General features: G+C 34.8%; 1 protein-coding gene across 2 annotated transcripts in view; it reads right to left on the bottom strand.

Annotated features, from left to right (window-relative positions):
• sema4e (semaphorin 4e) overlaps window positions 1-11,512 on the bottom strand; it is a 20,852-nt gene extending 9,340 nt beyond the window's left edge. The window contains exons 1-5 of one of the 2 annotated variants that reach the window (XM_053486257.1): window positions 11,285-11,512; window positions 4,781-5,102; window positions 4,177-4,322; window positions 3,636-3,698; window positions 778-876 (exon numbers count right to left, since the gene is read on the bottom strand). In XM_053486257.1, the coding sequence (XP_053342232.1) occupies window positions 778-876; window positions 3,636-3,698; window positions 4,177-4,322; window positions 4,781-4,883 (411 nt within the window). In that variant the 5' untranslated portion in view covers window positions 4,884-5,102; window positions 11,285-11,512. The remainder of the gene's footprint in view (window positions 1-777; window positions 877-3,635; window positions 3,699-4,176; window positions 4,323-4,780; window positions 5,103-11,284) is intronic. The other variant, XM_053486258.1, reaches the window with a different exon arrangement.
• Between the last annotated feature and the right edge of the window lie 1,641 nt (window positions 11,513-13,153).

Genomic DNA, 13,153 nt, shown 5'->3' with positions numbered 1-13,153 from the left:
TCCTGTCTAACTTTACTCCTCCACAGGTTTCCAACCCTTGTCCTAGTGCCATAGTCCTAGTACAGTGGAGCCTTGGATTACGAGCATAATTTATTTCAGATGTGGGCTCTCCCAACAAATATTCCAAAACACTCGTAAATCAAAAAAAATGTTCCCATAGGAAATAATGGAAACTCAAAATATTCCGTCCACAGCCCAAAAAAATGTGTGTGTGTCATGATACATGATACAATGTGTGTGTGAAGGGGCATGATACAAAATTACACGTAATTCCTTTCTTTTTCTTTACACATGCGCACACGCGTGTGTTATAAGAAATAGTACACACGTGTTATACACACAAGCTTACAAACATAAAAATAAAAGATGCTTTACATGCAAACGCGTGGTCACAGTGTTATAGTTAACAGTACACATGTGCACGGTTGTTTCCAGTAAGAAATGAGCACTAAGACTCGGAGAAGATTACCCACAATTCCGCAGAGTAAGAGAGAAAAAAAACATTGGCTCAAGTGTGATCACAAGACTTTGCATCAAAACAAGAAGCGCATGCATCCTACATGATATTCGTAAACCAAGAGATACTCTTTTTCAAGTCAAAATTTATTGAAAAAATCTTTGCTCATCTTTTGGAACACTTGCATTACCCGCACTACTTGCAATCCGAGGTTGCACTGTATTTAGTGACACTTCAAGAGCAGGATTGAGGACCTGTGGTCTAACCTACTTCAATAATATCAACATTCCGAAAATGAAGTAAGTTGAGAAAGTACTTACCATATAATCACATGTGGGATTGAAAGCATTGGTACCACATACATACATCCTGCCATCCGACATTTTATGAAGGATCCGGATGTAGTTCTGACACTCGGTCTGGAATGGAAATAACAGGAAATACAGACACCAGAGAATTTGGGCACTGGAAACAGATTCAGTTAATTCCAGACCAGTTCACAGAACAGCACGAGTAGGGACTCAAAAGATCAGGCTTTTATCTGTTCCTAATTAAATGACCTGTCAGTAACACTGTTTATTTTACTCACAAGTAGACTCTTTCCAGAGGACATTTTATATTGACTGCACTGAAGGGTTGAGGCTAAGCAGGTTTCAAAAGAAACAAGGCCTTGGGTGCAGAATATTTCTAGTTCTCAGTCATGTCAAAACTCCGTCTGCAGGTCTAGTTCTTTACTGTATTTGGAAATGTGCGATTCGTTACACACATTTAAGTGTTTACATATATTTATAAATCTGTGGTCATTCATATTGATAAGATTTTTATTATGTAGCCTTTCTATTGTTGCGATTTACACACATACTTAGCATAAGTAAAGTCTTCTGCTTATTCAATTTTAAAGTCTGGTTACTGCAGAAGTGAAAAATAAAAAGAGGAATCACATTTACTGTACAGTAATTATGTAATTTCAGTTCCACTGAAATGTCATGCAATGTACACATATAGGCTAACCCAATTTACTTACAGAACATCATCACTATTAAAATCTCAAGTAATTGTAAAGTAATAATGTTTAACACAGGAAATGAGTCATCACTTATTATCATTATTATCCACATCAGTCTCTTTGTCATCACCTGAAGCAATAGTTACTCGCAGTGTTAAGCAAGAATGATCCCATCATTGTGTCATCAATCCTCTGAGCTCTTCTAACACTGATAGTGAAGTAATCACTCATTCTTTTCTGTTGACTAATTTTCTTGTTTTTAAGATTGTTTTATCTGGGCTTCGAAATAGTTTGTAAACCTAACATATTTACAGAGTGTGTAAGTGTTTGTAATGATGATCTGTGCAGGAACACTGCTAACATTTTGACAGCTGATTTCTGATTGCAAATTGTTTTGGGTCCATTAGTTTGTTCGAGTTAAATCTGACATTCTGGCAGAAAGCTTAAAGTTTAAATAGCTTTAATAAAGCAGAATTTTCATCAAATACACAGTATTTTGATTTTATCAAGTAGAGATGTCAATGTATTTTTATGTTATGGGCCTCAATTTTGGTCAAACATGATTTTTCTTCTTTTTGTCTATATACCAGAATTCAGCTGCAGCAATATCTGATAGAATTTCCCCCAAAACAGCAATGCTTTCAGGAGGCTTGTCCTTGTATAATTTTTTTTTCTTTGTAATCAAATCAAACCAGTGACTTTATTAGGCATGATATTTATGCAAATCTATTGTTTATCCATTGATTAGTCCATACTGTCATTATAATGAATAATTATTAACTACTAAATAAACAAGAAAACCTGAAATGTTGCTAATTGAAAAATGTTGCCACTTTTGTTAAATAATAAATACAGTAAAAGATTTAAAAACATTTTTCAGCTTGATGTACTTGTACACCTTAATCCATTTTAGTAGGATAAGAATGTTTTTGATGTTCACTATAAAGCATTGGTGTTCCATCCAGGGTGTATTCCTACTGAATATGAAGTTTTTCGTGGGATAGGTTCTTGGACTATTACTACCACCCTGATTAGGATAAACTGGTGATCGATGATGGATGAATGAATACATAAATGAACAAATAAGAGACACTTTATTAGGAACACCTGTACCTCTGCACATTCATGCAGATATCTATTCACTAATCATGTTGCAGCAGCACAATGCAAACTATCGTGCAAATACAGTACTGCGCAAAAGTCTTGAGCCTTCATTTTTTCATATTTTGCTTTTAAAAATATAAAAAGCAAAAAAACCTTTTCCTTTTAATGTAGTCATGAAAAATAATAATAATATATTAAAATTAATATTTAAATAGTCCCTGTACCTGACCAGTTGCACAGGAATGGTTTTGTTTGTTTGTTTGTTTGTTTAGCAATACAATGACATATGAATAATTCAAGCTTAAAAACATGACTTAAGGCATGAACCAGTGAGAAACAAGTGTAGATGATGACAGATGATCAGGCCAGTGATAAGTATACTGGTGATGCTGAATGTTCAGTGGTTGGAACAGATGAGATAGCAAATGAGGTTGCGAGGTTTCATGAACAAATGTTTTTTTTTTATTCTATCTTCTAAGATCTTTAAAACCTTTAAATGCTATCCTATGTTCTTTATTGTGATTTTTTTTCTGTATTCTAGAGCAATACTGGAATTTGAACTTTTTTTTTCAAATTACACATATGGCATTAGGTAATTTAGTAACCACAACATCAACAAAAACAACACCCAGCTGTTATTTTAACACACAGATGTCAGCTGTTTTTTTGGAATAGTTCTTGCAAGAGCAGTATTGTCAAGTGCATTTGCAAAACCCATCAGGCACAATGATGAAACTAGCTCTCAAGTCCAGCCCCCAAAATGCAAAGTTTATTTTAAGTTACCAGCCTCAGAAATCACCAATTAACATCATTTAAGAGCATAAGTAGCAGACACATCTCAATATCAACTGATCAAAAAAATAGATAGCGGGTCACGCTAAATGGGAATAAAAAGACGTTTCAGTCAAAAATCACTAAACTCCAGTGTTAGACTCCAGTCATATTATAACCTATGTGATAGAAATACAGAATGCCATCATTAAGTGTAATAAAACTCCCTGACGGAATTTCCCTAGGTTCTATCTATATAATTGAATTTCACAATTTTACAGCTAAAAATGACCCCACCTCTTTCGTTTTTCCTTTTAGTGAACAGATTTCCTGTGTGTCTGGAATCACCTCCCACTTTACCTACAAAAGAGACAAGGAGTTTATTTCTCCACTGATATGGAATTAAATAAATACAAACACAGCAATAAATAAAAAATAAAAATAAAAAATAAATAAATAAATAAATAATAGTAATAATAATAATAATTATTATCATTATATATTATTATGTTATTATATGTACATATTTTAAATAAATCAATAATAGTAATAATAATAATAATAATTATTATTATTATTATTATTATTATTATTATTATTGATTTATTTAAAATATGTATAATCTTAGCTATAATATAAAATAATGGTGAAACTAAAATAAACATACAATATTTAAAAATAAACCTTTTGTAAAAAATAAGGCAAATAATAAATTTCAGGTAAAAGTTAAATAGAAAAAACAAAGTTTTGTAACTTTTTAATTATTGAGAGATGTTATTAGTGAAAGCTTTTTTTATGAAATAAATAAAGTAATTAATTAACTAATACATTTCCTGACCATAGCCTTCTTGTTGGTGATGTTATTGAGGTCCAGGGCAAAAATGGTCTCTCGAGCCCCCAGGATGAGCACATCCATGTCTTCCCTCAGGAGCATGGTGGAGTAGTTCCACACACCCTCCTCTTGAAAAACATGTCCTCCGTAACCTAGAAACAGCAGAATAGACTTTTAGTACCCAGTGTGGTGGTGCAGCTATTGGGAGGAAAGACTTGTGCTGCTTATAATAAAGAAGAGTAAAAGAAGTACAGCAGAACTACAGTAAGACTTGATGATTAATTGATTTATTGTCAGAAGATATTATATAATTGCTTAGCCAGTAACTCAGTATGTCTGCAATATTCCAGTGCCCTACAATGCTACAGTTTATTATTTTATTATTATTATTATTATTATTATTATTATTATTATTATTATTATTGTGAGAATCGTCAAAATTGGCACTAAGAGATTCTGTGTGTAATTCGAACTAAACAGTTTTAACTACACAACTTTAACAATTCTTGTAATTGAATAAAATGAACAGTTCTCATTGTTCTTGTAATAATATTTTGCAGCCAACTGACAAAATGCAGCTATTAAAAAAGAAAACAAAAATGTTACTTACTGCTCAGTGTAACTGTTTTCCGTGGTGTGCCGTACAAAGGCCAAACCCGGCCAGAAGTCAATACAGCTGGACCCCCCAAAAAAAGGATGAGCAGGAACAACATGTCCTTAACACTTTAAGTCTCTTTTAACACCACGATGCGGCTCTTAGTTTCTTAAAGGGTCAGAGTGTAAAATACTGGAATTCTGCCCACGTTTTCTAACCTCGGGATCACCACGTTACTTCTCTTTTGCAGTCAACACCGCCTTCATACCGAGATATATAGCTTGGTTTTATTCACGTTGACTGCCTCTTCAAAGAACCAGGAACCATGTGAAGCCATCTGGGAAAGTAAAGAGAGAGAGAGAAAGAGAGATTTAAAAAAGAAAGCATAAGAAGCAGCAATAATTCTGTTAAACTGCTATAGTGATGTAAATGTGGTATTAGAATGGTCCTGCTACACAGGCAACAGTTTCTAAATGCTGGTACAGGATGCAACAAAAACCACAGATGCCAAAAGCCACTGCTCTAGTTTATTGCTGTGTTTATTGTTCACAGCATCAGATCGGCGTACATGTCACTTCATCTCTTATCTTATCTTATTAATCTTAATTCTTTATTAAATGTCAAACAGATGCCAAATTTTAAGCAATTAGACGAATGAACATTTCATGTAATTGAACAGATTATATTAAGATTGTAGATGAGCATGACATGTATTATACTGCATATGAGCTGAACTGTAATTATATTCTAGCCATTTATTTATGGGGTTAGTCACATGATTCACAAATGCATTAAAGTGACCGACATATAAATAAATATCACAATTCACAATGATTTTTGTAATTCACATACAAAAAAATATTCCACAAATGTACTGTTCAGTGTACACAGAAAAAAAAAAAAAAATTACATTTAAGGTAACATAAAATGAAATCAGCCGACTACCTAAATGTACTAAATGACCAGGTTATCACGTCTACTGTATACAGTTGTTCCTCTCTGATGGCACATGTACTGTATATTCCAGTATTCAACTTGTGAAAGAGTGGTTCTAATAGCATTAGGAATCTTTTTTAACACATGAATTTTCCATCACACTGTGCACCGTAATCAAAGCTAAAGGCAGTCAATGAAATCTTGAAATGTGCGATTTATTTTAACAAAAAAGAGTCACAGCTTCTCATCCTAACATTAACAGAACAACAACTCATAATTTTGACACTATGATAGTTCACACATTGATAGGAAGAAAAAAACTCTTTATGTTATTAGAATTTTTTAAATGAGGAATTGAAGATTTAAGTCTCACGGTTTAAAGGTTATGGTCCTGTTCAAGTTATGTAGATGACGATAGCACAAAAAAAAAAAAAAAGGTGAAACCACTGATTTACAGAGAAGTAACATTTGCATCCTTCCTCTTAACCAACCTCTGGGTTTCCTGTGAGACCTGCATTATGTTAATAAATGCACATTTTTTTATGGTCTATTTGTGAATGTTCATGTGAATGGACAATATGAACATGCAACACACATACACCACATGGACAATTTATTTAAAACGGTTTAAAACTGTTTCTTAACCATGTGAACATACCAGAATTTATGCATGAATTTCTCTAATAGCACAGTGCTTTTGCATTCTTGATTCATGATTGGATGAGCGGTATTCCAGGGGATGGTGATAATAGAACATAACAGCATGGTGACTATTAACCATATCTATCATTCCATGTCACCCTTGCTCTTATAACAATGAATATCACTAATCGTGAACATGGATGACTGTGGGTTGGTGAGGAGAGAGAGACTGAGGGCCAACACACCTGATAACACAGTGACATCTTAAAAAAAAACACTTTGGATTTTTAATAGTTGCTTCTAAGATGTTCTGTATTGCCTCGGAGTCATCCATGCTCTTTATTTACACCTACAAAGCTAACTAGCTTCTAACACAAAACTAAATCCCAAATCTCTCCCCATCCCCTGATCAAGCACCCTACAGTACTAATTGTGCCCTACTGATTGTACACCCTAGCGCACTAGTTTTAAATGCTTTTTGGAATTCAACCCCAGAAATCAGAATTTAAAACAACTCTTACCCCTATTAATTACACTTAATTATGGTTACTAACTGTGCTCTTGTACTGAATATCAGCATGGCTGTGGTATTGTTTAGCATGATATTCATCAAAAAAGCATTTCCACCATTAATGTTAATTTCCTTTCAAGGTCTTATTGATGAGGGTAGAGTCGGGCCACTACATGAAGTCTTCTCCAGCATCCCAAAGATTTTAAATGGGGTTAATGTCTGGACCCTGTGATGGCCAATCCATGTATAAAAAAGATGTCTCATGCTTTCTGTACCACTCATTCACAATTTGAAATTAATGAATACTGCATCAGCTTGGCTTTTTGGAATATGCTTGTGCCATCAGAGAAGAAAAAATCCATTGAGGGCAAAACCTGGTTATTCAGTATATTCAGCTGACCTCATTTCTTTGGGCTGATAATGTTGCTCAACCTAGATCTGAGCAAAAGAAGCAACCCCAAATTATAACACTACCACGACAGGCTTGAATGGCAGACATGGGTATGATGGGTGCATTACTTGATCAACCTCGCTTCTTACCCTGACGTGACCATCACTCGGGTACAGGGTAAATCTGGACTCATCAGACCATATAACATTTTCCAAATGACCTACAGTTAATTCTTTATGCTCACTAGCAGCTTCCTATTAAGGATTTCTTACTGTAAGTCTACACAGCTGTTTAGTCCCAATCCTTTAAGTTCTCTTCATATTGTGCATGTGGAAATGCTCTTACTCGTACTATTAAACAGAGCGATGAGGTTTTTTTATGACTTGATTTCACTAATCATTTAAGTGATCTTCCATCATACTCATTCAGGGAAGATGTTGGTTCACCACGTTTCTTCCAGGTTTTAATAATGTCAAAATTCAAGTTTTAACCAAATTTTAGTAGTTTTAACAATCTCCTTAGTGATTTCCTTATCTTGATGCAGGCCTTATGCAGACTTTTTCACACCCAGAGGATGTGTCTTCTGACATAATTGTTTGCTGCATTGGTTAGGGTTAAATATTTGATTTCCAGTCGAATCATATAAAACACTGCAGTAATTATCCAATAAAAGGCTCTTACCTTGTTGCTTAGATAAATCCATTTGTTTTTTTGTTTTTTTTGGCTTGGCTTGACTGGGCAGTGTAGTTTAACCTCTAAAGTAAGTTAAACTTGTTTTACAGGCATTTCACCACATTAAATGTAACAATTAAGAGCACACTTTTTCTCTGTTGAGCCGAGTGCTAAATGCAACCTCTGAACTGACCTGATATATGGCTGTAGAGCAGCATGCTAGGTTACCACATTTAATATTAGATTGCATTATCTTCCTTTTCCTTTGCACGTCATTCGCTCTAGAACTTTGTAATGGTTGGCTCTGTGCCGTCCTTTACTGCAGACATAGTTGATGTGTTTTAATAGAAAGTTTTATTTCCCAACTGCCTTTGACTACAGTAAATCAAGAAGTCGCATTTTCCTCTTCAGACTTTAGATTTGTGACTTGTGTAATGAAATTTTCAAACTGACCAATTTTTCAAAACATTCCATCTCTATCCGTTCTGATAGAGAACCTTTCAGAATTTTCTGGAACTTTCCAAGTAATATATATTCACTGGCCACTTCATAGTACACCTTGCTAGTATTGGATTGGACCCTATTTTACATGCATTCTTTGTGGCAGTCAACAACAGGGTTTCAAAATATTCCTTATAGGTTCTGGTCCATATTGACATAACAGCAACACTCAGTTGCAGCAAATTTGGCAGCTGGACATCCGTAATGTGAATCTCACGTCCAACAACATGCTTAACCAGACTGAAATTTGGTGCCTGGGGAGACCATTTGAGTACAAATGTTATGTTCAGGAAACCAGTTTGAAATGATTTTAGCTTTGTGACATGGCACATTATCATGTGGTCATAAAGGGTTGGCCCAAAGTGTGTTAAAAAAAAAAATCACCCCACATCATTACTCCAGCAGCAACAGCCTGAACCGGTAATACAAATCAGGATTGATCCATACATTCATGAGGTTTATGCCAAATTCTGTCTCTACCACCCGAATGTTGCCACAGAAATCAAGACTCATCAGGCCTGGCGAGGTTTTTCCAATCTTTTATTGTTTATGGTTGATGAGCCCATGTAAATTGAAGCCCCAGTTTCCTGTTCTTAGCTGACAAGAATAGCACCAGTTGTGGCCTTCTGCTGCTGTAGCTCATCTGCATCAAGTTTTGACTTATTGTGCATTTATACAGTACAGTACATGCTCTTTTGCATACCTCAGTTGAAATGAGATGTCATTGGAGATAATGTTGCCTTTTTATCAGTTTAAACCAATCTAGCAATTCTCAAGATTGGTTTTAGCATCAACTAGGCAGAAAAAACATATTTTGTGATTGGCATCTGCTAAAATGTTATGAAGCCTATATGGCATATTATGGAAATGATTTACATTATAGTCTCAAATCTAGAGGAAAAATTACTCACTTCCAAACATTTGTATAGTATTTCATTTAGAAGTTATGTAAAAAAAGAAATTGCCTATTTTTTACATTGAAAATAGATTTATTTCTAAATTTCATTATTGTGTTCACAAAAGCAACGTCTGAAGGGAATAATGGCAGTTTTACAGTACATTAACAACATAGGGATGTAAGGAATAACACCTACTATCCAGGGGAAAATTTTTTTAACAAAATGTGCATGCTAGATCAGCGTACACGTGGAGGTTATTGCTTGTAAACAGGCTTTACCAGTTATTAAATACAAAGGGTTCACATATTTTTGTATTCAATCCATGTACTGTTCAGTTTTCAATAAAGACAAGAAAGGTACAATTGTTTGTGGGATTAGTATAGGCAGACTATATTTGTTTATGACTCGGCGGAAAGACATTTAATGGACATTTATAAAGCGATTTTAATATAGAAATTCTAAATAGTTTGCCACAAACTTTCCCCTGCAAATTTAGCGATCTTTTATAGCCTACGCACACGAAAGGGTCATTTCCTTTTTCATGAGGAAATGGCTTCACTTCATTTAAGGTTTTAAGCAATTTGAATGCATTTTGGAGAAACATACGTAATGAATGGACAGACCAATCCTAAAATAAGGCGTAGGATATATGCACAAACCATCAGCGTCTTGAAAAATATATTTTACAATTAAACCACAGACAGACCTGAAGTCTATAGCCCGTCTAATCTTATTTCCTGACACAGTTCGAGCCTTCTAATTATATTCTGTTGATTACGCAAACCAGGTGTTCAACAAAATGAAAGAGAAAACTGCACAGAGGAACTGACAACAACAAAAATAAATGTTGTGCACCCTACTGTTGTTGGATATCAAGAAAGTCTTTAAGAAATAATTATTTCAGGTTATAGTCACTGGCTAATAAATAAACTTTAGCACTTTGTTTACTTTTAAGTCCCTTATCATAAACCGAGCCAAGCCCTGCAGGGTGTGTTTTAATGGCAGCCGATCTGCCATTGAGCAATGCTGCTCGGAGACCAGTGACTACGATGCTCGGAGCGTGCCTGTGCCCAGGCTGAGGAGATGAGCCCAAAACCTGTCATGACGTCAGAAACTGTTTTTGCAGCTTTGCATATTTCACTGTTGAGTACCCAGGAAAGTTCTGTAGCTGCATGCGCACGCAGGTTTTATATACAAGTCTTTTCTTGTCAGAAAAGTAAGGCTGACAGAAAGGCTCCTCAGGTTTGTGCATTCCTACAAACTATAAATATCCCTTTGCTTTACAATGCATTCACTACAAAAGGAGGCGGATGTGTAGTCGAGTCACTCGCTCTAAAATGAAAGCCAAGCACTCAAGTCAATTTACACTTGCATGCAAAAAAACGAAAAAAGGTTGGAAGTTGCAATACAGGTTTTAAATCCTAAAACACTACAAATTGTCAGGTTTCAGTTGATACTGAAATGCACAAAACAAAAACCTAGAAAAAATCTAATTAATAAAGGTTATTTATACTGTACATTTTCTTTTAAGAAGGACAATGCAGACAAAGTCTGTCTTCACGCATCTACAGTACTATTCATGTATATAAAAGGACACTATGGACAAAAAAACTCATTTACAAAACTCAAACAAGTAAAGAAAAATATTGGTGCAGAAATAAATTATATATATATATAAAAAAAAGACCAACGAGATGTTCCAGAACATTTTAAAAGATTTTGCGCACACTAGCTCACCTTGCTCACATGGGAGAATCACTGCTTTAAGGCCGTGGTCAGTGTTTGATCATAATTTCAAGCCTAGGATTTAGGCTGTACATCATTGCATAGAGAACCACAGAGCTTCAGTGTAATAAAACATTGTCTGACTTGAGCTTCAACTAAAATGCATTAAAAAAAACTCAATATAACTCAGCAACTCAAGTTTGATTTCAGTGCGAATATGACAATTCAGATAAAGCACTTACCTTTTGTAACATACCCTCGGTCTCTCTGCAGCTTAACAGCTTGATCAGACACATGCTGGTGTCTCTCCTTCAGGCCAGTGTGAGTGGAGCTCACAAAGTTGTTGTTGTTGTTGTTTTTTTTTTTTTTTTTTTTAGAACTGTTGCTTTAGAGATCAAACTTCCAGAATCATGCGGTGAAGTGTGAAAGAGCTACAGTTAGATTCCTCTTTCTGTAGAGCTGAGGAGAAAAGACACGCCACAACAGACTGCACACACACACCCACACGCGTCACTGTAGGAGGAAGAAACAAGAGTGTAAGAGGTGTATGGGGCCAGAGTACAAACGTCCCACATGCTGGCTGCTTGTATGAATGTGAACATTTGTTCCTTGGTCAAAGGTGCTTGGCTCTAACTTTCCTCCCTCCACATTAACAAAGAGAATCGAGCTGGCCAGAATTGATTTTCTTATAAAATCCATTTAACGTCTAGTTTTGTGTTACAGGAAGGGTGGGGCTGTATCATATACACAACACTCGAGGCAAGTCATGACAAGAACAGGTGCTTTAACGACTCCAGGAGGTTTTTTTTTTCCTCTTCCTGTTGTCACAAATTTCAAAACAGTGCTTTTCCTCATGTTAAAAGGCTTTGACCAACTAAGCCTATCAACATACTGCAGAACCCTGAGCTTACTGCAAGCTCAGTGCATGACTGTGAAAAACAAAGATCTGTGCTGATAACAAATCATTATCAGATTACAACACCGGCTTATCTTAACCGAGCCTGACTTTATTAGTGCATAAATGACAATGCAAGGGGGATAATATGTGTATTTACAACTGATGGCAATTCTTTCTAATCTGATCTATATCATATCATAGCTCCATCTAGTGGACATTTTGCATAAGATTAATTTTTTCGGACAAATGTTTCAAAATTTGTAAAAATACAGTAGGTCAGAATGTATTGTAGTGCAACACATCAATTCAGGAAAGAAAGTACTAAATAAATAAATAAAAGTTTTGCCATGATCCTTTTACCTCCAGACTTGATCGTGTATCACATGAGGTAAAGTAAAATAATTTTTTTTTTTTAAGTATGTGGAAAACATGGCTAAGGATTGGCGGGGAAATGTCAAACCAATACAATAAGAAAATATGGCAAATGATGAACTTATACATTATTGAAGAACATTTACTGTATAACACAATCTGATGCTGATTGGAGATGAAAAAACATCTGAACTTTTATTCTTCTCCACACCTAACATCTTAATATACACTATTTGATTGTTGTATGAATAAACAAACATTTGCCAAAAAAAATAAAAAAATAAATAATTTTAAATAATTTAAAAGTTTTGCAACAAATATTTATTCTTTATACCTCAGTGGTCCTGAATTCCCCATTCTCATTGGTCACATAATGTTTATTATTTTCCCCTTTTATTAACCAGCAAGTTAAAAACCATTTTTAGGATATTATTGTTTCCATAGTAATAACTAATTCACATGCAATTAATTGCTGTTCATGTGAGCTAAAATTCACATGATCTAACGTTTTGTCTTTTTTCTTTGGGGTCATCTAAAATCACCATTCTATCAGAACCGTCCCCAAAACAATCATTGCTGCAAATCATCTCATCTGTTGTAATAACAGATCTGCTTCACATGAACAGATTTTAAAATAATATCAAAGTTGTTGATGTAATGAAATATTCTTCAAGGACATATACCTTGTAGTTTGAATTTTGGGAGAAGCCCAGCACATTGTAATAGTCAGAGTTTCTTTAAAATTTCTCCATGAGAAAAATCTCCATGTGAGAAGAAAAGGTGGCGGTAATGAGAGAATGACTGTTCCTAGTGTCTAACATAAGTGATACCACAACATTAA

This window comes from Clarias gariepinus, chromosome 25 (genome assembly GCF_024256425.1).
Source record: "Clarias gariepinus isolate MV-2021 ecotype Netherlands chromosome 25, CGAR_prim_01v2, whole genome shotgun sequence".
In the NCBI taxonomy this organism is placed as follows: domain Eukaryota; kingdom Metazoa; phylum Chordata; class Actinopteri; order Siluriformes; family Clariidae; genus Clarias; species Clarias gariepinus.
Note: the sequence above shows the minus strand (reverse complement) of the source record. Positions and strands in the feature narration are given on the sequence as shown.